Raw genomic sequence first — 27,958 nt, 5'->3', positions numbered from 1 at the left:
TGTACCATTGGAGATGCAAAGACCTATTTATGTTGTTTTACTTGCTTATTTGTTTTTTTGTTTTTTTGTTTTTTTTTTTTCCCGAAACGCAATACCAGGTAAATCATGAGGCAGGAATCATCGTCTGATGATCACAAGATCGCTTAGGGTGTGGCCGCCTCCCTGTGGTCTAACTCGCCCATTTGATGCCTGCTGAGAACTCTTTCGATGAGAAATGCTGGCCGGGAAATTGATTTGTTGAAATTGCCCCCCACCCCTTCCCTCTACATTCCTATACCTCAATATATAATGATTTGCGCAATGTGAGGTTAATGTTGTGCAGCAGTGGTCTCCAGTTGCTGTCTGTGCTTCCATTCTCGCATGGCGTAATCCTCGTCATTCAAATGTTAATTTGTAACATTTAACACATCGGCTGTCAACAGCCTTGGGTTGTAAGCTGTATTTCCTTTTAAAGGCATTATTTACCACTTGCAGATGAAACAAATAACCCAGCATTAGTGCTTCAAAACAGTTCTAGAATATGAGTTAGGGATAGAAACAACCAATGTAAAAATTTAAACCAGTATAATCAATGTTAAACATTGTTTGATATACAAAATGTGAACAATAGTTATAATAAAAATGTGTCCAGACTAAACCGTCTACAGTTATGGTTAAATGAGAAAAATAGTTATATCTCCTTATATTTTAGGCTTTACTGCAAAAATTTTATATGGTAGGATGTTTTGTGATACAACTGACCTACACATATGCATCAAAAGTGACATCTTGAACATTTTCTTTTAAATCACTGCTCCCAAAGATAAACAGGAGCTTTAAGAAAAAGAGAAGAATATATTCATGCATACTCAATGCTGTCTATGTGAAGGGAACATGGATGTAGTCAAAAGCAGAGATCAATCTCAATTGTTTTCTGATACAACAGATTTGAAGCACAGTTGTAGACTTGATATTTTACTGATTATCACTAAGTACGGGGGATTCCACAGAGCATTGACCGCATTTCATCGATGGGCATAAATCAGATTACATACATGGATCATTTGTTTATGCAGTCCCGGCAAATCTGACGTAAAAGCTTTGAGGTTTCCAGGAAAAATCCCATTGTGGTAGAAATGTGCATAGAATTTGAATACACTGCAAAAGGACACTATTCAAATGATAATATCCATCAGCAGTAGAACGTCAGAAAAGCATGATACCCCTTTTTCGTTGTTGTTGTTGGTTTAAAATATATGATGTATCTAGAAGGAGAACAGAACCCTCACGACTATTTTGTACCAAGAGAATCTCCTACGTCAAAGCATAAATCATTCCGATTACTCATTTTGTAGTAGTGATTGTCCGAGGGGAAATTCCCAATTCTTTCACCAAATGTCTCTACAATTCTTCAAATATCTCAAAAAGGACCAAAAAAAAAAAAATCAACAGCAACGACAACAACATAACGAAAAGGAGAGTTTAGGCATTCCATCGTCAAAGAAGTTTGTCTCAAGAGTGGGGTAATGTCTCCTACTGTTACAAATGACCTCGCCCACTTCAGCTCAAGGAGGAGCAAGAAACCCACTCTCGGCAGACAAAATGTCTGAAAACATAGAAACACGAAGCAAGAAAGCAAGAAAGCTGAAGTCACAGAGAGACAGTGAGCGAGAGAAATAGACAGATGGAGAGAGAGAGAGAAAGGGAGATATACACCAACAACATCCAAAGGGGTAGCTTCAAATTTTGCCATGTCTATGCCATGCATCGACATGACAAAATCAACAATTTGTCTCTATACTTTGGGTTCAGAAAGGGGATAAAAAATATAGAGAGAGATTAGATGTGAGGGGGATGGGGGTGAAGACTGTCATCAATTCTCAGATAATGCCACTACATGTGTGTCACACTACAAATTTCATTTCATTTCATCGCAAGTTGAACTCGAGATGAAAAGTGGAACAGGGGGAGGGGGTGGGGAAGAGAGATAATTGACGATCTATATGTTCCTTGAGGTAACATTTTCCGACCCCCCCTCGGAGGCATTCCGCTGGATGGATGGATGGCAGGCGATTGATCACCCCTGTCCCGCATAAAAGCCTCGTTGTGCATTCGCTGCACCCGAGTCTGGAGGAAAACGGCCCGGTTTGATGAATTGTCCCCCCAGCGCATACATTCCGGTGGTTGATAATTAACTGGTTCTCCTTACAAATCACTCTCATTGAATGGGGTGGGGGTGGGGGGACGGGGGACGGGTGTCTCCTCGCTTCTGCCGGGTTGCCCCTCATGCCTTGACGATCACTTCTTCCTTAACCTTAAAACATCGTTGTCATTATCTTTGCATGACCCCTGACATTAACTATTCTCAGGAGGGCATTCTTGAGGGGTAAACATGAGTCAGAGCTGTCTGTTTGGTCGCATTCAGCCTTCAAAGTTTCATGAAGACTTTTCTCCGTAACTATCAATATCTCAGAGGTTTGAAGAAGAAAGTGCAATTTATGATTGAATATCGAGTTGGTGATATGATGCACAAGGGATAGAAACTTGGTTTTAAAATGGTATATGTGCAAAACAGCGAATGACACAACCAAAATTGTTTTCAAAGTCAGATACTGGTGCAGTACCATTTGAGTGTGAAGAATGTATCAAGAAAGATAAGAGCATAAAACAGTATGCCAGATCACCTCAGGCAATGTCTCAGCGATTCTAAACTCTCTCTGCGACACGATTTTTCGACTCGCAACAGCTTGTCAAAAGACCTGCCCAGTTAATTCCCCTAAAGCCCGCAAAAGTGCATGTTGACCGATCGAGACAGACGCAAACAGCAATAAGCCTGCTGCGACTACGCCACTGGACCGCCGGTTATTGACCGACGCGGGCAACGTCCAGCTCCTCTCGCTGGGGCCGCGGCACAATACCTCGGGGGTCAATGCAATATTGACAGGATCCAAATGGGCGGAATGTTATCCCTGGGTATGAGACAAAAACACCCCCTATGAACAACTTGTTCAAAGAGACAGAATACCACTGTATTAATATTTTTCTCTTCGTCTCTCTCTCTCTCTACCATACAATTCAACTCCTCTTTTTATTTCTTCCTTCTACTACAAGGAACAGACACACATAAAAGCATTAGTTTTCTTCTTGTCAGCTCATTTTACTTCCTTTAACCTATTGAGGACGAGCCAATTTTGCTACAATATGTATTTCCCATAGACACCTGCCCGAGTTTACTCAGGACGAGTCTACAATGGGTTAAGTATGATTTAGAAAAAAAAAAACTTACAATGACAGAACTGTGCTCTAACCATAAAACAAATTCGCACCTGTCATTCCCCTTCAATTGCTCCCAAAGTAGCAATTATGAATCAATTTGTCGGATTTTTCTGGACCAAGCGCTTAATGGCGCCTCCCAAAGACCCCATTTGCATGATTTCCTTGTACATCTTTTGACAGGCCATACTCATCAACACTGGAGCTTTGGGGATTGATGTTCACAAAGTGTCATCTTTCATATCTCATTCATATGTATTTGAACATGCACTGCAAGCAATTATCATAATTTTGCATCTTTATTACTCCCGTCTTTGCAGTCATCATCCCCATGAACATTTTCACCAAGAAAATCTATAGTTAAGGAACCACAGCAAAACTCATGCCTTGACATTCTATACACACACACACACACACACACACACACACACACAGACACACACACACACACACACACACACACACACACACACACACACAATGGATGGCAAGTGTTCAATCTCCCTATCTCTACCTCCTCCCCCCCCCCAAAAAAAAAAAAAAAAAAGACGAAAAAGTTCTAATGGCATTAACCCGAATGATGAAAGAGTATACATCCTACTTTGCAGTAAAAATGATTAATTCACAATGAACAGAATGCATATTCCACACACCATGAAACATGAGAAGGATGTAGCAGGCAGTATAAATGATGAGACACATATACGTGCACAAGGCTGAATGCTAATAAATCTTCCATAGATGGGATGGATGACATGCATATTTCCAAAAATGAGACTTGTATTCTAAACTGGCAACTCTGTGGGGAAGAGACCAGGGCAAAACAAATATTGAAACAAATCACATTTGGCTCCTAATTCTGCAATGCTGTAAACCCAACTTCACCTGAAATATCAATCTATGACAAAAGTGAGAAAGAAAGAAAGGGCCTAAATTCAATGAAGAACACAAACACACACACACACACACATACAATAGTACAGACATATATATATATATATATATACATATATGCGTCCCTAACGAAGATGCGCATTTGTGGTAGCGAAGCCCAAACTCGCACTGGGGCAGCGCCGAATTCAATAAATCTCTTCAAATTTCAATTTCGAGGCTAACAGGAGGCACAATGTGACCTTTTTCAGTGCCTTCAATTTACCTTCATAGACATCAATCACAACTTAGAGATTGGGGGGGGGGGAAATAGTCCCTCCAAGGGAAAAAAAAAAAGAGAAAGAAAAAGAGAGGGATAAGAAAGGGCAGAGAGAGAGAGAGGGAGAGAGAGGAGGGGGCGATACAGAGGGAGAGATATATAGAGAGAGAGCAGAAATGGTGAAAAAAAGAACAACATAATCAGAGAGAGATCTGGCAAATTTGTTGGCAGGCTCAACAAAATAAATCTGACAAGAAGCAAAGCACAGGAGCAATTTTGTGAAACGTGCACGCAAAAAAACACACACACACACACACACACACACACAAACACACACACACACAGTAGAGACCTTACCAACTTCCACATTTACTGGCCTTTGCATTTTCCATGGTCTTTTCATTTCCAGCTAAAAACCCTTTGAAGGCAAAGCCCTGCTTCTTTAAAAAACAACAAACAAATAACTCCCTTTATTGCATTTTATTTCATAAAAGCTAATAAGGCAACTGCCATGCAAAAAAAACAAAACAAAACAAAAACAAAAACAAAAACAAAAACAAAACAAAATAAAACACTGAAATGGCATTGGTCAACTTTTGCATGTTCACAAGCATGACTGCTTTGGTGGTGAGAAACGACAGCATTCTTTATCAAAATCAGTGCTTGTTTCTCCTGATGTCTACAAGGTAATAAAACCGTTGCATGGCGTATGATAAGAGCATTTAGTTTATCAATATGGTATAATCAGGCCTAAAGCACTTGAATGCCTGGGTGTGTCCAGTGCATGTAGCAATATTTCATAACTCCCCCGAGTGATTAAAAAAAAAAAAAAAAATGGCAGCTACTGTTACTTCCAATCTATCATGTGCCTGTCCCCAACGCATGACTCACTTTTACGATTCGCAGTATCTTTCCTCAAAATACACACACGAATGCATAATGCAAGCGTCAACCAATTGATAATTAACAGCACACAGCATTACGAGATAGGAAGTAAAACATGCTGGGCTAATCCTTAAAGATGGAGCTTGCAGTTACGATATGTACATGTATGATATTAAAAAGTAGGGAGCTTGCAGTATATGTAACAATAAAGTACAAAGTATGGTGATAATGCGAGTGCTGCATTTGAGCTCTGCATCCATGCACCACATTGCCAAACCCAAAATGAGGAATACTCAATCACACACATACATATGCAAAGATTCAAGATTCAAGGAGCAGCTGGCATGACACATTCATGAGCAGAATCTCCCATTTTTGGATTCAACAAATAATTTGCTACGCACACTGCAATGCCATCTTCTTCTTCATTTTTTCTTCACCTTCTTTTGCCGTCGGGCATGTTTAGTTTTCAACGTGCAATCCGAATACGTGTGCCGTCTGGTATTTTTGCCTGTTTGACACACATTCGCAAAGGTTACCTGAAATTTGTCTTCTTATGGGCAAAAGGGCAACTTCTAAAATTAGTGTCTGTCTAGGATTCACCTCTCATTTCAATTAAACTCTGGCAAAGCATGCCAACAAGAAGCATTTGCATCTATTACTCTTCTTCCTAGAACGCTGCCCAGAACTCAAATCCAATTTTAGAAGAGATTTGACAAGATCTCCATTTGCCGACATTCATTTCTGCTTCTTCTTCTTCTTCCAGAACTCTTGATTAAACGTGATGCCCTTTTGAAATATTAAAAGCATTGCCTGTGGTTAAGAAGTACTTACAAGCACTTTCTTCAGACGTATATTGCTTCATATTTGTCTAACTTCAACATATTATTTCAACATTTCAATTTCCATACAAATAGCTTTCAGTCACTCAGAGTGGATGAAGCATTATCTTTAATAACTTGGATGACTTATCCTGTACTGCTCGAATAATTCAACTGTTCAAAAATTCAAAACAAACTCACAACTAATGAAAGTAAATATGTGTATTTTTAATAAAGAGAGAAACTAAAAAAACACTCAGACAGCACAAACCTTTGCCACGCATATATTTTCATTTATGCTGAAAAAGGTCCCATTTGATTTCCCAATAATGAAGAATCCTTTTAAAAAATAATAAAACAAACTAGAAATGTCGCTATGGCAACTGGTATGCCTCCGCCATAAGGCATGATTCTCCTAATAGGTCTAAATAGTACATGTGGACAATGTGTGATTACATTTTCACAAAATTGGCAAAATGTTAAAATGACAAGTTTGTCACAAATGTGATGAATGCTCACCTTCCTTGACCTAGGTTTAATTGGATAAATAGGAGAGCATGTATTTGGGATTTACGGACTTTAACTTAACTTTGACCCATTCATACGTTTATGCATTGAGAAATTTTCAAGGTATGGAGAAAAAGTGCAATTTCTGTATTGAATAGTAAATTGTTACCATTTTCATCTGGCCTTTGACCCTAAAATTCATAAGCTATTCACTGTCATTTTCATTTTTTTTTATTCATTTATTTTTCATTTCCAACAAAAACATATAAATATATTACATAAATTGAATACAGTACATAAATTTCATTATACAAAGTAAAGGATAAGTTTACAGAAAACTTGTAAGTATACGAAAATGTTGGAAATGGGGATGAATGCTAAAAAGCAGAAGCAGGCAGAAGATGCATAAAGCAGGCAGGCAGAAGATGCATAAATATGTAGTACGTTTCAAGATAACTTGAGCCACTTCCTAGATATGGAGGAAAAACTTAGTTCAGCACTTTCACTTGATCTTTGACCTTTTGACTTATGAGGCAAAAACAAAAGAAAAAAAAAACTTCCCAGAGAATCTCTATTAGGTTAAACATGCATACACCTAGTGTAAAAAAAAAATAATAATAATCCTGCTGGCATTGCATAAACATGAGGGAAATATTCAGTAAAATTTTGAAGTGTTGCCCTTGACCTTTGACCCCTGACCTTTGACCCCATGAACCATAAATTCTCTAGATAATCACTGCCAGTCAGTACATGTATATATATATATATATATATATACTATGTTCCATGAAGAGACCTTGAACAATTTCCAAGGTACAGAGAAAAAAGGTGAAGTTTTAATATTTTTACTTGACCTTTTGACCTTTGACCTTTGACCTCATGACTCAAACTTTCACCAGAGAATCTTAATTGAGTAATACATGTATACACTAAGTTTCAAGAAAATATCTTCAGGCATTGCATAGATATGATGGAAATAGTAAAATCTTATGTATTTGACCTTGACCTTTTGACCTTTGACCTTGAGCATGTGCACCCAAAAGTTGATAGGGACAACTTCACCCCCTAATACACATACATGCCAAGTTTCATTAGGATACCTCAAAAAGATTTGATAGTTACCTCGTCCACAAAATTCATTACGGACGGAAGGACGGACGGACGGACAACCCGAAAACATAATGCCTCCGGCACCACTTCGTGGCGGAGGCATAAAAATCCTGGATTCAATGACAGTGATCCACATCAATACCAAACTTAACTAATCTGTTCATTTGTGTCATTATCAACTTTCACCAAAAAAAATTTCATCCAAATCCATTCTTAACTTTTTGAGTTATGTCGCATTTTGCAAACAAACAGACGAACAAACCAATGCCGCCAGCAAAAACAGAACATCTTTGGCAGAGATAAAAAAAGAGATGAGCAGATGACTATTAAAAAAAAAAAAAAAAATCTCCTTCAAGAGATAAGGAGACAATAGTTACCTTCCGGGTAATAATTTTACTTCTCAAATTTGATTAGAAGCTTGGATTACTGAGAAAATACTTCAAACAAAGTTCTATACATAATTGCAGTCCTATGTAAAAAAAAAAAAAAAAAAAAAAAAAACACACACAAACAAACAAACAAACAAACAAAAAGTTTTGTATACAGTCATATAAAAAAAAAAAATGCATAGCAAACTGCAATGCTTTACCGGGAAAATTGTTCTCTGGGTTCACACAATGTTTGTAAATTTCAAGGTTTAAAACTTCAATGAATAGCTTGTAGTTTCAAACTACGATGCGCATCCACACAAAACCTAATCTTCATGATTGTACTTTTGAGGGCCCCACTCGATAAACTGCAGAACCGGAAGAAATACAGTGTGAATACACACAGCGCTAGCAATAAACCTATGTCTGACAGTATGATAGTGTACAACATGCACAAGAGGTTCACCTGAAAGCTAATGAAGGGGAAATGGGATTCATAAAGAGATCACCCTAACTTTTGAGTTTGTTGATTTTTGTGTCCACATGATGCTAAACTATGAGTGGGGACGCCAACCGACCTCCCCCCTCCCCCCCCCCCCCCCACGTCTTGCGGATAGAGCGTAAACCCCAAGAAATCTTGTGGTTCTCATCATTGACTAATTTTTTAGAATGCTAACTTTCCACTGAGTCTAAGTGGATACTAAAATGAGAGCTAATTATCACAGTTTAAAACTTTTGGCTACTCTCTTAGACTAGGAACGTTATGTGAATGAAATATTTTGTTCTTTGGGCAAAAGGGATCTGCCTGGAGTGCACAACTCAAAGACCTAGTGGGGGTGGGGGCTGAAAAAAAGTAGAAATTATTGGTGGCCATTACTCTGAAATCTGTCTCAGCAGAAGGGTAGTATCTGCATCAGCAGAGGGGTAATCGGCATGCTCAAACTAACAACGATGGTAATAAAATCCTCCCAGTATAAACGGAGCTCGGCATAATGCACGTTAATCTTCATCAGTGAAGGATACCTCTCATAAAGCTGGCTTGGCAGACACCATGCACTGCACGTGCCCATATGCCCAGAGTTTTTGGTACTCATTTGGCAAAGTAAAGATCAATTAGCATCTTAGTTTAATCCATACACATCATACTTCACAAAGCAGAAGCATGCAATCATGGACATTCAATGCCAATGAGGCGCAGGGTGTACCTTGACAGTCCCCTTCCCCCCCCCCCAACAAATTTTCCTGCCAGACTTAGTTATTACCATAGTACTTGGTTTCCAACTAAGAGTTTGAAGCAGAATCAAAGCGGTACTGGTGAGCATTCATTCAGTATAAGAGAATTCGACACCCAATCATACAATTAACCCATCAAAGCCTAGTCCCGAGTTTTCTTGGGCAAGTGTCTAGGAGAATGCGTGCTACAGTAAAATCATCTCACCCTCAACAGGTTAAAAGAACCTGAACAGATGATGATGATGATGATGATGATGATGATGATGATGATGATGATGATGATGACGACGACGATGATAATGATGTTGACGATGAGACAGCATTTATATAGCGCTGTTTATCTGTAGAAACATTCAAATATACCAGGCTCACACAATGTGTCACACATCATTCACAAAATGGCTGGAAAAAGTTGGTCTCCCGCTATTTACACGAGTGTCTATGGTGTATATGTGTGCGAATTCATTCTTTCAAAATATACACTCCCCAAAAGGGTGGGGACAACAGTATTTCTTTGGTTAGTTCTGCCAGGAACAGTGGGCAAGCCATCATAGGAGAAGAGCTGCACAATATTTCGAAAGGTTACCATAACATCATTTCACGGGGCTTTTTTTTTTTTCTCCAAACAAATACATCGGATCTGTATCATGGCTTTGGACATGATCGAGAGGGAACATTAAGGGCTGTCTACACTGTTATCTACACACAAGCATAGTCAAGGGCTCATCAAGATAGCAGTATGAGAAACAGCCTTCACTCAAAGGCATCCATTACGTTTCAGGCCTAATGTCCCCCCTACCCCATAACTATGGATAATGGCATCATTAATCCCCAAAATGCAGACTCATTTGGCCCCGTCCAAATTGCAATCCCTCTCCACTACTGCCGAACATGAAAAACTGTTTTCATGCTTTCAAGGACACACGAACTTGACATTGCTTCTGTAGTCACAATTGTCCCAGAACTGTGTGTGTGACCAGCCTCACAAATAGCAAAAACATGTTCCCCATATTAGACAAAAACTCATGTTAATGTAAGTTTGCTTTACTTTGGCCTGAAATGGCCAAGATATCCAGAAACAAAGAGATCCTAATAAAAAGTGGGACCCACCTTTTATTAGGACCATTTTGTTTTGCTTTGTTTTTGGATATCTCAGCCATTTCAAAACCAATTCTCATCAAATAAACTTTGATTTCCTTTTAGAATTGTATGCTCCTTGATATTTCTTTTAAGTGGTTTCTAAGTATCTTGCAAAAATGTCAAAACCTGAATCCTTATCGCCATCAAAACTATATCACTCCCTTAAGGAAACTGTTCTGACCTCAATGTCAATAAAAGGGAGTCTCTTATAAAATCAGGGAGGGCAGGCAGGTATACTATGCTCCTATATTTATAGAAAGAGGTGCCCAATGTAACATAACCTGGCATGCTGATAACATGTAGAAGTAAACTGGCAATAAACATGAAATGTAAGTACCTCGACTTTGTTTGATAACAGGTAGTTTGATCCAGCATTTTCAATCTAATTTTCTTTTGGTGACACTTCAAAATAATTCCCTTATGCTTTTTCTTTCTATCATGCCATCATCCCTCCATGAATTCTTTTGAGATTGATCCTATACTCAGGAGCAAAAAAAAAAAAGAATTATAATAATGGGGGGGGGATCTTTTGTAGCAAAGCATACAGATTACATTCGATTGCTTTATGGAAATATATATTACATGGATGTGGTAGTGAAATTACATCATTGATGTTGAAGGTTACAGGTTACAAGATATAGGATTGGAATGAGGAGGTACAGTACATTCAGAGTCGACTGCTGAAGGCACAATTGATATTGAGCACAGAACACAAAGATGATGTAAATCTGTGTCTCTCCCATTCTGTCTGGTCGTCATTATGATGTTCCTTGCCTTGTACTTTTTGACGCACTGTACGAGGGCTCGACTGGAATGCATCTGGACTTACTCTACGGCATTTCATTTGTCGAGTGAGCGAGTGAATGGTTGTCCCTTGAGAATCAACCATAATTTTTTCCTCTTTTTTTTTTTTTTGCTTCCTTTTGGAAATTACATACATGGTAGTTTACTAACCAAACTTAGAAAATATTTGCATCCTGCAAATGCTGGGGAAGTCAAGCAGGCGGAAACGAGTTGATTCTTGGAGACGACTCTCTCTCTCAGTAAAAGGACGGCCTGGTGCTTGGATGGTGGGCGAGGGGTTGGGAGGAGGAGAAGAAGAAGGTGGGGGGGGGAGCTATCGCTTTTTCCATTGTCTGTACACTCCTGTCTATTTGAGTGAATCAAATAAATGAGAAGAGAAGCAAGAAGGATGTAATGCGCCAGAGCAGTTTATTCCATCGCGGCCCCTCTACCTTGAATGCGATGCTCACTATTAGATTATAAGTCCATTAGCTACCTTTTGGCGGTAATTCTTTTCTGTACAAGTTATGGCAATTGTTGAAGGTGGTCGGGTATGAGTGAATGTGTGTGTATGTGGGGGAAGGGGTAGAGGGGTGGGGGTGGTGAAATTCTGCCTTTGCTCTTCAACAGGATGTGACGGCTCCTTTGATCTGCCGCCCTCGCGCGCTAAATCGTGCGCATGACTTAAATTGGCAGTGATATGCAGTAGTAGCTCGGTTCGGCTCTGACTGGCCGGGGGAAGGCCGCTCCCGTAGGAATAGTTCTCACCGAAACCTCCATGATTGGCCACCATTGCTTGGGGGAATTCTCTTTCTTTGTAAGCGTGCGTGTGCACAAATTACTCCTCAATGGGACGAGGCTAGTATCTATCTACATAATTTGTGCAGGAGTGTTCAACGAGTGGAAGAATGTAATAAATGCAGCAGTTGGAATTAAACAAAACAAACAGATTCTCACACGCGTACGTAAGGCTGAAATGATAGAGCACTAGCTGAATGGTTATTGCCACCTCATATTTGCCATTAGTTGGAGATCCCCTCAGAAAACAAACACTCAGATATGTGTCATTTCACATTCATAATAGCAGGACTGCTGTATTATTTGCCCGATTTACAAAATTGCTCACGCCATCTTCAGTTCGTATCTGAGCATTGGATTCAGCAGTTTCTATACAGTATCTCCCTAGCTGACGTTTATACCGAATGAGATTAAACAACACATGCATTCCACTGAGAGGGCCAATCAGGTGATAAAAAAAAATTGGATAGCATTTAAATGTATGATTATGATGAAACTTGTGAACTCAGTACTGAAAGCTGTCTGCACTTACAAGCAGATTCTGACTCTGTGAATAATTTTGTCATCATAGCTGTAGTAAACTGATGATACCATATCACAGTGATACACTGGCAAATCCTGACATGGGAGTATTAAAAACACTCTTTGAACTATGTTTACAATGAGAAATCTCTGACCAGCATGGTCACACATGCTACCCAAGTCTCTTATAATACACAGAAAGGGTTTGAAAATGTGTAGAAAAGAGTGTTACAGACGAAACAAACCCTAGATGTTACATGCTTCAAAAGTGAAAAATCCATAAGTGACATCATTTAAAATGCTAATATTTCCAAGACATAGGCATTAAAATAAAATCATACAGTAGACCCCCCCCCCCCCCCCATTAGCATAGCAATAGCTGCTCATAGAGCTGTTGACAATGAGAGCATAATGTTCTTGATGATAAACTTTTGGATGTTGGAATGTTTTTGTTTCTATTCATATCAACATCATCATTTACATTGTAGCTCAGTCTGCAGTGTTTGACAATTTTGACATTGTGTCGCAACAGTGTCATAGCAGTGTCTTTAGTGTTTTTTTCCAAGTAATAGGCTTGGTGGGGGGGGGGGGGTTGCATAGGGGCAAATGGCTTCTCTCTATCATACATCAAATGAGTCATATATTAGAAAGCTAAAAACAGAATAATGATACAACAGAATGCCAAATATCAATAACCTGGAGTTACCCACCCAGCCCCTGGTTCATGTTCAAAGGGTACCATTTTGCAGACACCAGCCTCCACTATGATAGTTTATTCATTTCAGCATCATTTGATCTGACACTACAGGCAAAGGGGAGGGGAGAGGGGTGGGGATGGGATTCCGGGCTCTCAGCCAGTACAGTCAAATTACCACCCAAGATGAAATTCAATCCAAATTGTTCCATGTTTAAATTACAAGGCAATTTATTTTGTTATTAGTGCCACTTTTTTTCCCCCTTTCCTTCCTCCTCTGTATTCTTCTTCTTCTCCTGTTTTAGTCACTTTATCTTTTTCCTCCGCTTTTTATTTTTCAGGTCTTGCCAACTGGGTTGGTGTTTATGAGCTAGGGAGTGACATTCAATAGGAGGCTGTAAACCCCCTAGCTTTTAGCTGAAATCAATGCGTCCCGCCACTCGTTGCAAGTGTAAAAAAAAAGCAAAAAAGAGGATCTATGTGCTGAACTGGCGAGAAACATAGCCAACCAGCCGACCACGGGAAGGGTCGCGACCTCGCTGGCTCACGTTTCATCGCCTCCGAGTCTTGCGTGCTCAGGGGAAAGGACAGAAGAAGAGGAAAGCAGGGGTGGGGTTGGAAGGAGATGACGACGACGAAGCACGTCAGATAAACAGAAGCGGCAACAACACCTGGTGCGCGACATACCAATAAACCACTGTCACCTTCGCAGTGCGCGACAAGATGCCGAAGTGCTAATATTTGGCCGGTCGCCGCCGTTTGGGGGTGCCGGTGTCGAGTTTCGGACGGGATCTAAACTGATTATGGAAGCTGAATCGTGGGTAGCAGGAAGCTGAGAAAGAGGAGTCCTGCCATGAGAGACAAAAAAAAAAATCCCGAGTAAAGGGAAATGGACGGCACATTCCTGGCAAGTGGAATTTGGATATTCTGTGGGGGAAACTTTAAATGATATGCACAACAAAATAACACTTTACAATCTTCTATAAGCTAGGTCCAAGCGACTAACAGAAAATAACATTTCATGTTTCATTAATCCCTTGAGACACTACACTATTTCATTTAAAGCATTCCATACTCTGTATAGAAATACATATATATAAAGTACATGCTGGTAAAATTGTCAAGAACTACAGCCTTAGTACTTTCAGTGTGGTGTACATCCAGTAAATGGAAGCAAAGACAAACACAAAAGTATGTTAATATGAATAGTGTAGATATATTGTAAATGCCTGAATACATAGCATTCTCATGATACCAACACGAGAACTGGCAAGTGAGATAATTTGTATAATTTGTGTGTGCATTTTTGCCGTGTAAGTGAGTAAAGCATCCCTTTAACAGAGGTTCAAACTGCATTGCTCTGAGTCATAACTTTCATAACTTTTTTCACATGTGAAACACTGTAAGTTCCTCTGTTACTCCTCTCTATGCACAACATGGAGGATTTACGATTTTTATATTAAATTCAAACTCTGAGGGGAAAAAAGAATATCCTGCACTACCTCATACTTCAAGGACACAAAAATTTTTCGCATGACGTGTCGCAAATCTCCCCATGTCTCCCCCTAAATCCAGAACCACTTACATTGCTTGCATTTTGCGCCGAGGAGAAAGCGGTACAAGACAATCTGCATGAAACAGATCGAAGAGGGTATGAGCTCGGCAAGAGTCAGACTTTGTTCCGAGAGGGGGGAAATCAATGTGCAAAAGATCGAAAATGACATCCCCCACATACGTAGCCTGAGTGATGTGATTGCATTAAAAGCCTCTGCGCGATCGCCGTCTCCACTCGCCCTAATACTGATAAATTACCGGACAAACTCTGTCGAGATGTCCTGATGAATCTCGATGGAGAAACACACACACAACAACCCCAACAGAACAGAAAGTATTCGAACATGTCGACATCCACAACGAGAAAATTGGCTCTCGCGTCTTGGGGGAATATAAGGGCAAATCCTTTCACATTTATTTCGGGACGGGCGAAAGACAGATGGAAGAACAATGCGAGAGATAGGGATATGGGGAAGAGATTACGGACACATTGAAGAAAAAATATGATTCAGAAGGTACTAGAGACGATGCTGACTTTGGACAAGGAAAAAAAAAGGGGGTTGCAAAAAAATCAAAGATTGATGTATGCTGGCATGGCTGTCTCATGAAGGAGAGTGGGAAGACCCAAACCCCTTAGTCCCACACAAAGCAAATTACTTAGGGACATTTGCTGGCATTAACCTGGTGCTTTCCTCCCGCCCGGGCATTCCTGCATGTCTTCATTAGGAATGTTGTGTTTGTCTAGCGCCTAATTAATCATATAAGGTGGAGAGACAGGTAGGAACGAGGAGCATGGCAGGAAAATGAATGCGAAATCAAAGTATGCCGGGTGGGGCAAAGAGAATGTACGTGGTACGTGCATGTGAATTCAAGGAACTGTACTTTGCCAGCTGCCGGCAAGCTAAAGGTCGCATGCGTAAGTTCAGGTAGCTGCAAAGAACTCTGGGCTGTATATAGATGGACACTCTACAGGACAGGGAGATATTTTTGGCTTTTCTCTTCTTCTTCTTTTTTTCTGCTGAACAAACTTATGGACGAGACAGCCGCATAAAGGCGATGACTCATTTGATCATATGATACGAGACCGCCAAACAGGACATATGAGAGAAACCACATTACTTTATCTTGTCAGACAGTGTTAGCTTTTTCCCATCACCAGATGAAAAGAATGAAATTAGGCACAAATTTGATCACCATACCTAGCTCATACCCCATTTATACACAAAGGTTGGGCACAGGAGCGCTCCTGAAGAGTTCTGACGGATACCCTTGGAGCTTGTTCATATAGAGAGTCACCACCCGCCAAGACCACACATGGAGTGGCTGTGGGATGCATAACTGTCACGGTAACCTTTACGAGTGCTGGGAATTCTAATTCTAATCTAAATCATTTGAACACGAAGAAAGTGGTGAAAAGTATATTATAACAAATAATGAAGAAACACCTAGTGCACTCTATCAGCCCCAGATTCAAACAGCAAGTACAATATAGACAGGGTGAATGCCTGAACATACAAAGTGGATGAGCACAGAGATATCAAGACTGAAACCACGGGAGTGCATGGAGAGTGACACATGGCTCGTAATAAAAATGAATGCACCAAATATTCCTTAAGTGACGTGTACTGAAATTTTGTGGAAATTTTCAAGCGATAAACTTTTTGTGCTCTGTCATGTACAATGAAGTTAACATATTTTTAATTTTGCATGCAGTCAATACAATTGAGTGAGCACTTCAAATGAGCTCCCATCTGCTAAAGCCTTAAAAATGCCTTGGGCAGCACACACTATGGTAACAGGTAGCAAAAATTTGCATGCTTATATGTTTGCACTAGTGATATGTCACGAAAAATGCACGAAAAATTTCCACTTTAACAGCAGGTGAGTCTTAATTGAGAATGGCAGGGTTAATTAGTACAAGAAAAATAAACAGTTAAAAAGTCAATGAAAATAGGGAGTATCTGTTCCGCTAAAAGGAGTCTTTAAGTGAGTAGAGTGTGAAGGTAGAGTTGTGAATATCTCTCGCGTTCAAATTCGATTGAGCTTGTATGTGTGTGCAACCAATCCGCGGACAAATGATGAATTTGTGCATACTTTTCACAGAAAGCAATAACCTTTCGGAAGGCTAGGGTATGGCGAGAAAATATAAGGGAGATGGGACACCACAGACATACAGTACACCACTGGTGCAACGTCGTATTTTTGTGTTATGATCCAACCTACTTTTAGATGTACACTAGAGTGTCTCCTTTCGACGAAGGCTAGGGTTCCCACTTTAAAAAGGAAGCGTAGGCCTACAGTCGGAGAGCCAGCCCAAAATGGAAAGAAGCTTACTCTGCAGATGCCTAATTGCTAACAGTTGTCATTTGAGTGCATGACCAAACATCAAGGGCAAGTTTGAGTGCACCTGACACCAAGACGCAGAGAACCAATGGGCTCTCATTCGATGCAATCCACCGTGTAACCGAGTATGAGGTAATAAGCCCACACATGAGAGGTGAGCTCGCCAAGAAAATTCCACAGTCATTTCTCCGGCACATTACTGCTGCTATCGACAACATGACAGTTTGGCGTCAAAATCCTTCTTTTCCCATTTGGCACCCAAGAGGTTGAAACGTGTACGTTCTATAATGGTGCCTTTCAACTGTCTCCACATAGTCGTGCCTTAAATCTTGTTCATGCATTACATTTCACCAAAGGATATTCTAAAGGAGAATGGTGTAATATTATGTCTGTGTCACCAATTACAGTCTAAGCTGTCATGATCAAATTTCAGTGTAAAACCAATAATGATACGTTGGAAATGCTCAAACATCCATCATCTTTAAAAAAAAATTGGGGGAAGAAAAGAGAAAACTTTTTAAACATCTTCATCTGTACTATCAGGCCACAGACACATTTATGGGACTTCGGTATTTTACGGGGAAAAGCACATACATGTATGTAACCCTGCATTACAAAACCAACAAAAAGTCACCACACATAGATTTTTAGTTAAGGGCAGATTCTGAAAGAGCAGACTTTGAGCTTTAATATGATGTATAACTCAATTGAAATGAACTCTCCTAACCTATCTGAATATTGGAAAGATCTACACACTCTGGAAAAGTGTGAATTGAGAAAAGAGGCTCTGAAGTGCAGGGTCTATTCAAGTGTTAAATCTTTCCCAAGCAGTTCTAGCTGTGCGATGCATGGGACAAAAAACAGGATGTAAACCACTGGAGCAACAACAATGAAGGAATTATTAGATTAAGCTGAAGTTGAAATGTTTTTTTAACACACTATGTCCACGATTAATGCCAACTTTCAAAGCAGCAGCATCATCCTTTCTAAAGGTATTAGAGCTGAAAGTGAAGAGTGTGTACAGGGTTCTACAAAAAAAAAGTATTCAAGAAAAACTGCTAAAAACACTATTTCCCATTCGTTTTATGATCCCAAACTTCAGCTTAATGCAGAAGAAGGGCTGCTCTTTCAGAAAATACAAAAAACCCAAGATTGGCCAGGTTGACCCATTTCACCTATTTTCAGTCCTTACACAAAATCAGCGCATACGACTTTTTGTTGGTTTTGTGATGCACAGTTGCATATCAGGATTAATATAAAAGGATTTTTTTTTTTACTCACCAACTGATTTGATTTTCTTCTCTCCTCATTGACTTCTCTCTCGAGTGCTTCACAGGTTTTCCTCTGCTGGCTAACTTCAACTTCCTGTAGAGTCACAGAGAAATGATAAAAAAAAATACACAGAATTAGCAGTGATGAGAAATAAATCGCTTAATACACAGCAGGTTAACAGGTGCATGACAACACAAAACTTTCGGCACTGAATGACGAAAAACAAATGACGAAATGACGAACACTGTTTACCCTCGGAAAAAAAACCAAACAAACACAGTAAAATACACTGCTATGGTCTTTAACTGCAATGGGATAGCTAGAAAGTGGCTGCATTGAGGGACTGTTGATTTTGTACATTACTATGAATATATGTGTTTGGATACATACATACATACATACAAACATACATAAACAAATATATAATGTACAGGTATATGACCTAAATATCGGTCATTAGTATCTTTAATGGAGACAAATAAACATTAATGGCATAGTACAAGCAGAAGATGGTGTCATTTACCCTCCCTGCTACGTGCCAGTAGCGGGCCAGTGATGTACCAAGCAGTAGGCTAGAGTTAAAGATAATAAACTTCATGAGAGTTCCAATTCCTTGGAAGAGAGGCCATAACCACACATAACATATTCATAATGCACTCTCTAAATGTAAGCCCTTTCATGGGTAGAGAGAGTACTGTGGAATCAAAAAAAAAAAATTAAGTTTCAAGTTACACCCCCCTTTTCTTTTGGCAAGATTAATGTGATCTACTGAAGATGTGAAGTTACTGCTCTTACAAATATTTTGCCTTCAATTCAACTTGGATCACAGAGAACAACATGACAGATACTGAAAATACACTTGTACAGCAACATTTCAAAAATATTAAATCATCTATTTTTTTTGTGCATGCAATAGCAGCACATTGTCTCAGCTCCTGTGAGTGTACAGGAATGCATAAAATTGGAGGTGGTTTTTGGTAAAAATGCACAACCACTTTTGGTGCTACATATGTAGTTGCACAGTGCAGAAAAGAATGGCTATAAATGCAGGCAAATCTGTTCACATCTGTTTACAAGAAAGGTGAAAATCAAATCTGCTTTACTCTCAAATAACCAGAGATGACTTGTCAAACCTTTCAGTAGGAAAAGATGCCCCGTATAATGACATAGTGGGACCTGCAACCTATATTTCATCCACGCAATGTCACATGCCAAATACTTTACAGCATCTTCCTAGTTAAAAATCTGAGTAAACTATTAAAGCATTTATGATTGCAACTTCAATAATCGTTGTTTTTTTTAACTCTCTCCACCCCCCCCCCATGAAAAACAAACAAACTTACAACTACTGTTACATCCAGCAACTGTCAAAATAAGAACATCTGTATTATGGTCCCTACTTTCATTATTACACATCCTCACAAGATGAAACTAAATACCAATGATAATCACAAAAAACACTCATCTACTCTCGCTCTCACAACCAAATTGATGTCCCAAACATGTCTTCAATCTGTCTACGATCAGGACTCTCTATGACCAGAGCTCTATTCCAGTCTCTTTCTTGGAAACAACAATGCTACTTACATATAATATTGCCAAAAAAATGAACGAAATGAAGAAAACCAAAAATGAGGTAGATGATAATTACCATTCTTCTTGGAAGCCAGTTTAATATCCACAAACGCGTGATTTGCAAGGACATCACTAATTTGACTACGGCACGACCAATCTGGTCAAATGGGCGCGAGGAGTGAGCTCAAATCTAATCAATATCACGGCAACCCTCCTCTTCCAAATCCCCGCCATTTCTTTACCCCCATTGAGCTGGGAGAAGGCAAGCGAGAGAGAGAGAGATGCTAGCTGATAAATTGACGGAATGCAATAAATTTGCAGGAGGTTATACGTACCAATAGCAGTTCTACGTCACAAGACTTTATACAAGGAATGCTGTAAATTGCACCTCCACGAATAGACCTCAAATCCCCCATACTCTTATTGGAAGCTATTTGGTGCTGTACACACCAACACCTCCCTAGCTCCCCCTTAGAGATCCTCCTTATTTCAGCCCCTTTCCTCTCTTTCTTTCTAGCCCCCTCCTGGTATTGCAAACAGAAGTCAATATTTTGTCTTTTTCTATTTTTTCAAAACCCTACGGCACCTGGAACACCCATGGTCACCCCTATGGAAAGTCACTAAAACACCTGCAGACAATCTTGTAAAAATGTATACACGTGTGTATTTGAATATTATATTTTGTAAGATGCAGCTGTGCAAATATTATATTACATATAGTTTCTCTGCTGGTCAATATCATCCCTGCCTCACCCTACTCCGCACTTTAGTCTTCATAGATAATACATGCATATTCCATAAAATACATATCCAATATTGCCTTATTTTGTTGCAAAAAAAACGAAAAAAAAAAACAAACAGCTGTGTGCACAGGAGAATGATGTGAACAATGGCAAGGCCCATAAAACTAACACACGCCTCGCATGCATTTGCATTGTTCTCCCGTGCACATCTTCCTTGAATCGCGTGCATTCACATCGTTCTCCTGGGCACGTGACGGTATGTAAAAGATGCTGCTTTAATCACTAAATTATAGTGGGTTAACGTTGCACAGAAAATATAGTTCCTAAGAGGTTAGAATCTAAAATCATATTCCGTAACAGGAAACAACACAGAGCATATGAACAGTACATTACAGTGCATTTACATGATCTCTGAATCCACTATACATACCTTACTTCAATGCAATTTTACACTTAGCAAATTTGAAGCAAGTATCTCAGAGGTCATACAGTGGGTTGACTGTATCAATCACTCCATTATATGTATTGTATACTATCATTTGAAGCATGTGCTAAATGTACTACCTCTGAAAACTCGTCATGCACAGTATTCTTCTACTGCTTTAGAGCACACTCATACGTGAAATGCACCAGCTCCATATCATCACGTACATTACAGCATTCAAGTGCAGAGATCAGATGATCATGAATAGTCTCTTCATTCCACAGAGCTGAGGTTACCTCTTACATCCTGGGAAAACCTATCGTGTATGATAGATAGTAGATAATCAATTTAGTGCTTTAAAAAAAAAATGAAACAAACTTACAGTGTATTGATTGAGGAGCTAAGATGTCTCCTTAATTCCTCACTCTCTCATATGACTGTCATTGATGCAGTATTTAAGTCAAAGTAATGCTGTGATTTTTCTATGGTAGTCTTTTCTCACAGGTAAGACTTATAACTCTTTTAAAGTTAAATATTCTCAGTAAGAACTCCATTTCCCCAAAAATGTTTTCTTTTCTTTATTTGTTGCATTCATTCAATCTTTAGCCCCCCCCCCCCCCCCCCGCCCTCCTTTTTCTACATGGCCTTGCCTTTGAATACTTTTGAGGTCACATTTCTAAGAAGTACAGGCAAACTGCCCAAATGCTCCAAGTGCAAAATAATCATTTCAGCAGTCATAACATTTTGTGAAGATTAACACTTTACCTTCTAGAAAAAAACTTTTCCATTTCATAGAAAGCCTTTGCTTTGCTTGCTTTAATCACTGCTAAATTGGACCTGCCTGAGTGACACGCACAGTGATCAGTTTGTTTTGTCTTTGCCACATCACACTCTTGTTAATTCTTTATGTGCCAGGCCCTTCACTTTAACTTGCCAAGCTTTTTCATCCGCATTGAATAATCCCTCCAAACTTGACCTAGCTGTAAGGTTAGCAAGCCCATTCTGGTGTAGCAGTGTGCCTCAGGCCATCAGGAAAGCCAATGGTGGCACAATAGGGATTAAGAGGATTAGTTAATCTCTATTCATTGGCAATTAGTTCTCAGACATCTGCGCCAATCAGTAAAGAAAGCACTCAAGCGTGTGTGCCAATCGGCGAAAAAAAAAAGCACAGAAAGAGGAACAGATGAACGCATACAGGCGAGGAAGTATCAGCGCAACTGACAAGTGTGTTGATGTCATGCTAAGTCTGTGGACACAATGTAATCTTTAGTTCTCAACCGAAGCTTTCTTGTAGTAAAACTGGCTCTCTTTTCTTTTGTTGTTGTTGTTGATGATGATGCGGCGAGATTCCTTCTCTGATCTGCAATCCACAAAATCTCTGCGGAGACATCCTGACCAACCTGTTGGTCACGAGTGGCCATCGACGCCCGTCCAAAATGAACGCCTCACTGCCTTCCCTGAAGGTCAGAACCTGGCCAATGATGCGTGCCAAGAGGCTTGCCTGCAGCAACCTTGCCTGCGATAATGTATTTTTTTTTTATTTCTCTGGCTTTTTGTCAGAGACAACTGAAGTTTTGCGCTGGCTGTAAACACTCAAATACCTCCTGATTCTATCTTCCAATGGTAAAATCCAGAATCACATCCATTACAAGGAGAAGATGAAATCTTTGAAATCTACTTCTAAATTATGTCCATACATGTTGTCATTGCCAGTGATTCTAATCTCTCACTTGTTTTGAACACATACCACAAGTAATTACAATATTCAGAAAGAAATAGAAACTTGGACATTATCTAATATACTCAAGTTTTGGAGGTGTGTAATTTCATATATTTAAAGGAAATGCACATCATAACAATGGCTAGCATTTCTTTCTCCTTCTAAGGTCACCCATGTCTTACAAACCTGTTGCATTCACTAAACCTGATTACCAATTCCTTACAATAGATTTATTCATAGTGCTAGAACTGCTTCAGGGCAATCAATCAAGGAAAGGGGTACTCAGGACCAGTCGGCAGCAGCATCCGAAATACAGTCGATGCATCCTGCGTCATCATATGCCGTCCATCCTTCCTCTTCCTTTTTTGAAATAATCTTGTCTCTTCGAACGACACCTGGGCCCATCTTCAATCATGATGGAGGTTGTTGCACCACTCTGCCATATGCCAAAACGCCGTCCTTCCGCACGATAGAATAAACAATACCCGCTGTTAGCTACTTTCCCTGGGACAAGATGGGACAGGCCAGGACGTACACCGTCTGACTTATTGTAATTAATGCCTACCTGGAGGGCGATAAATTTTCTTTCCCTTCAGACGTATTTTGACTTTCGAGGAGACCGTTCTCTTACTGGAGTCATCAAGGCGCGCTAGCTGCCAGATAGAAATATTCCCTCAGCAACTACCAACTATTGCCTCGTGAAGCTTGAGTGAATATCATTGATAAATTCATAATGAAGATATATTAGCACCCAAGAGGCAGAGAGTCAGATGGTGAAATCTATACAGAGAAAGGTCATTCTAAAGGTCTGAGAAGATTTGAAAATCAGAGAGTTTTATGGAAAAAAAAAGCCCTCAAATATCTGCATTCGGTTGGAATTTGACATGAAGATCAAACAGAAAATAAATTTGTCTAAAATACTAGAAATTGAAAGTAGGTTTGAAATTCGGGTTACTTTGTTAACTTTTATGATCAAGACAGATTCAAAGAAATTACTACTGGCATTTATATACAACATAAGATATGACATCATATGACATCATGACATTGCACTAATGTTCATCTCCCATCACTCTGAGATCCTAGGAAGATAAGTACATGTATCTCCTATGAAAGCAGTGATGATACAGAATACTGATTGAATACACCAGTGCAAACTTTACGTCTTACACAACATTATTCTTGCTACGAGTATTGTGTAGATGTGTTGTAGGGCACAGCGTTGGCCAAGCATTTCGTGGCAAATCACCAGTACTATGCACAACATGTAAGCCCTGCTATTTGACTTCAAAGTTGAAAACAAAAACAAAAACAAAAGAATAGAAAGAAAGATAAAAAGAGAAAGAGAAAAAAAAAGAATGCGAACCCAATCACGCAATTTGAAACTCGTAAGTGATTGATTTACAAGGTTTCCCATTCTGTCACATGACCTATTGGCTCTAACGTGGAAGTTGTATTTGCCCCGGTCAACTCATCTTCAACTCCCCCTTCCATGCTGTACGTGCGGATGATACGATATCAAACTAAACCAAGAAAAAACAAAATATGGGGTGTATACAAAAACCCAGGCTTCAACATTTGACTGCAAGGTCATTTGAATACAAATCAGTTTGTGTTGTTCAGATCTGGTGGATTTCATGCCCAAAAGCAATGCTATTTTCTCTCCAAAAGTGACATGGATTTTTTTTAGTTTTTAGCGACTGAAGTCATACGACCTACGTACAATGCCAAAACATTTCTAAAGCACTTGCTTGGAGGAACTGTTTGCCCAAGTACTTCATTTACCATTAATACTCAAGTTTCCAGAGGGTATTTCAAATTATATCAAACCAAAGGTCAATTCTACTCCCTCTACAGTGAGAGCATAAGGTTTACATATCATGTAATATTCACACAAAAAAGTGTTTGTACCACAATAAGTAATGCTCTAATATGAACATGCTGTGTTGCATTCTCTACATTTTCTTCCCCTACTAGTACAAAAAAAAAAAAAAATTGTTCGCTTTTCTCTATTGCTTCTTAGATTTCATTTTCATTTTTTGAAAAGACCATCACCATTTAAAACCACTAAATAACCAAAAATCAGTCTTCTCGTGCAAATTTTAAGAACTTGGACAGAAAAAAGTCAAACTTTTTTTGTTTAAATAAAGTTTCTCATCATGGTAGAAAAAAATCCAGTGTGATAACCCGCAAAGCCATAGAAAAAGGACTGAAGTAGAACAGATTTGTGTGTTCCAGGTAAAAAACAAACATGGAAAGTAAAAGCTAAGGTGCATTCCCTAAGGTTTTTGAGTAAGATCCACTCTTAACTTGAATGGACCTCTTTACAAACCACGCAAGCCATTCCATATGTGTCAATAGCCCTCTTAACATTTTAATTTTGCTTTTTTTATTGCTTTGAATGGAGACTAGTCCATGCTACTAATGACATCACTGAATGGGAAACAAATGGATAATTCCTGCGAAGTGGACTAAAGCTTTTAAAGCTGAAGTGCAGTGCTGCACACATCCTGAAACATAAGCACTCTTGGAGATGGAAGAGTGCTCATAATATTACACTTGGCTCCATTTCACATCCTTTAAGCCATTATCTTTGTCTATTTCTCTTGTACCTCTTAATTCTTCTCCTTCTCCTCCTCCTCCTCCTCCTCCTCCTCCTCCTCCTCCTCCTCCTCCTCCTCCTTCTTCTTCTTCTTCTTCTTCTTCTTCTTCTTCTTCTTCTTCTTCTTCTTCTTCTTCTTTTTCTTCTTCTTCTTCTTCTTCTTCTTCTTCTTCTTCTTCTTTCACTCTCTCTTTTTCTTGCACTCTCTTTCCGATCCATTATTGCTGAACCAAAATATAATTCATCCCATCCGTCCCTCTGATGTAGGCTATCTGTGGCACCTTTGGGATACAGATTCACTTCAGTGCAAACTGTATTTTTATTTGTTTTTCAACAGAATATATAACATGATAAATGACATTGGACATGCATTTGAACAATATAGAAAAAGCAAAGTATCATCAGCTTCATGTCTTTGATCAACATAAAATAAAACAAACAAAAGTCAAACTCATATATTCTGAAGAAAAAAAAAATGAAGAGGCCTATGAAAAATCTGTGCTTATAATATGTGGCCCCTTGTAAAGAAAGAACAAATGATTAAAAAAGCTTATGAAAACAGAGCGTGGTAGAGAAAGAGAGGGGCAAGGGAACAAAAAAAAAGGAAAAAAAGGAAGAAGAAAAGGAAAGGAGATATGTGAACATTCATATCAAGTCTATATCAAAACCTAAATCAATGGTCACGGCGTACAGAAATATAGGGGAAACCAGGACAGTAGAAGGTAAAGCAGCTACACAGATGGGACACGGAACTGGCAACAGAAATTACTTTCCACTCCTTACAGATGACCACAACCTTGCCAAAACACAAAATTGCTGCAGTGAATGGACGAGCTCCCAAATATAACAGCTAAATCAATATATTAACAATAATACTAACAGGTAAATGAATGAATGAATGAATGAATGAATGAATGAATGAATGAATGAATGAATGGATGGATGGATGGATGGATCGATGGATCGATGGATGGATGGATGGATGGATGAATGAATGAATGAATGAATGAATGAATAAATAAATAACTGAATGGATGGATGATTGAAGAATGAATGTATGGAATGAATAGATAGAAAACTGCATACATTTGTAGATGAATTGATACAAACAATTTTTACTCTTTGTTTATGTACAGAGGTATCAAGAGTGTTGATGTCAAGCAGTGTTCAAAATGTTTGGCAAGATGAATTCTTCAATGTAGAGGGAGACAAAGTGAAGAAACTCGAATCTGAACCTTCACCCCTCTGAATAATATCTTTCTTTCAAGATGAATTCTTGCCATACAAGGACAACCTGATACAAACGCCTACACTGCGCGTGGACTCGGTGGGGGAGGTGCAGTGTTTGCCATGAACTTGTATAACACCAGGCTTATACAATGCCGATCCAAATTCACAAACATTAAATCAAATCCACAGTCCAAATTTAGTCTATGGACGAAAACAAGTGTGGATTACGCAGGCGTACCTGGCAAAATGTCTGACCCTGTATGCATACCACATGTATATGATGTTTATTGACAAGCTTCTTATGTCATGCATGTTTTTACAACCAAAACTGCACACAAGTGTATTAAAGCCGTAGACTAGATTTTAACCTGTTGAAGCCGAGCCCAAAGGATACTTGGGCAGACCTTGTGTCTATGGGAAATGTGTGTTATAGAAAAACCAGTCCGTCCTCAATAGGTTAAACTACCGTTGAAGAATTCCGGCCATAGAAGCCACTTTGAGGGTAAGACTGATAGAATTGAATGATACTCGCATATATGAGATGAATATTTCACATCCTACAACTCCTGAGGAGGTGATTTTAGGATGGCAACAGTGCGTGAAACATGCATAAAGTGTTGCCAATGCTTCTACCACTGCAAACATCTTGAGCTTGTTTCCCAGCATTCAAAATTTGGATCTCTAATATGTACCTTTTATGTCACAGCTTTCATTAGGAACAACTTTTCCATTCTAATTTCTCTTTTCTACTGCAGTATCTTACATTCTTACACAATCAACATACAGTATTGTTCAGTCATGTGTTATAACAGCTTTCATCAGGAACAACTTACTCCCCATTGTAATTTCTCCTTTTTACAACAGTATCTTATAAAGTCAACATATGCCAGTCCATATGTTACAACATCTGAACATCTACCCCACTTCCACATAAAGAATCCTGTCACAAAATACTTGCCAGAATTTGAAACAAGACAGTGACAATGGCAGCTATGGGACGATGATAAATGTCACTGCTGTTGTCCAACACAGCCGACACTTGATTTGCCCCATGACTGGTACGCTCTGCAAAGTTCAACCTCAATCGCACACAATCAACGTCCCATTCGGTCGTATCAAGTTAAGTGCCAAACTCAAGGATGATCACAAACATGGAGGGGTGGCAAAGGGCCGTGGGAGGGACTTTTGAGCAAGGAATTCAACTTTCTCCAGATCTTTACTCCGACTGAAAT

The 27,958-nt window shown here is 39.3% G+C and overlaps 1 protein-coding gene across 1 annotated transcript in view; it reads right to left on the bottom strand.

The window, feature by feature from the left end:
- Positions 1-27,958, bottom strand: part of LOC140227802 (RIMS-binding protein 2-like) — a 231,808-nt gene that overhangs the window by 80,533 nt on the left and 123,317 nt on the right. Inside the window, 1 exon segment of the mRNA XM_072308197.1 lies at positions 18,442-18,525. Coding sequence (XP_072164298.1) covers positions 18,442-18,525 — 84 coding nt within the window.

This window comes from Diadema setosum, chromosome 4 (assembly GCF_964275005.1).
Source record: "Diadema setosum chromosome 4, eeDiaSeto1, whole genome shotgun sequence".
Taxonomy (NCBI): Eukaryota; Metazoa; Echinodermata; class Echinoidea; order Diadematoida; family Diadematidae; genus Diadema; species Diadema setosum.
This window is presented reverse-complemented; position numbering and strand designations above follow the sequence as displayed.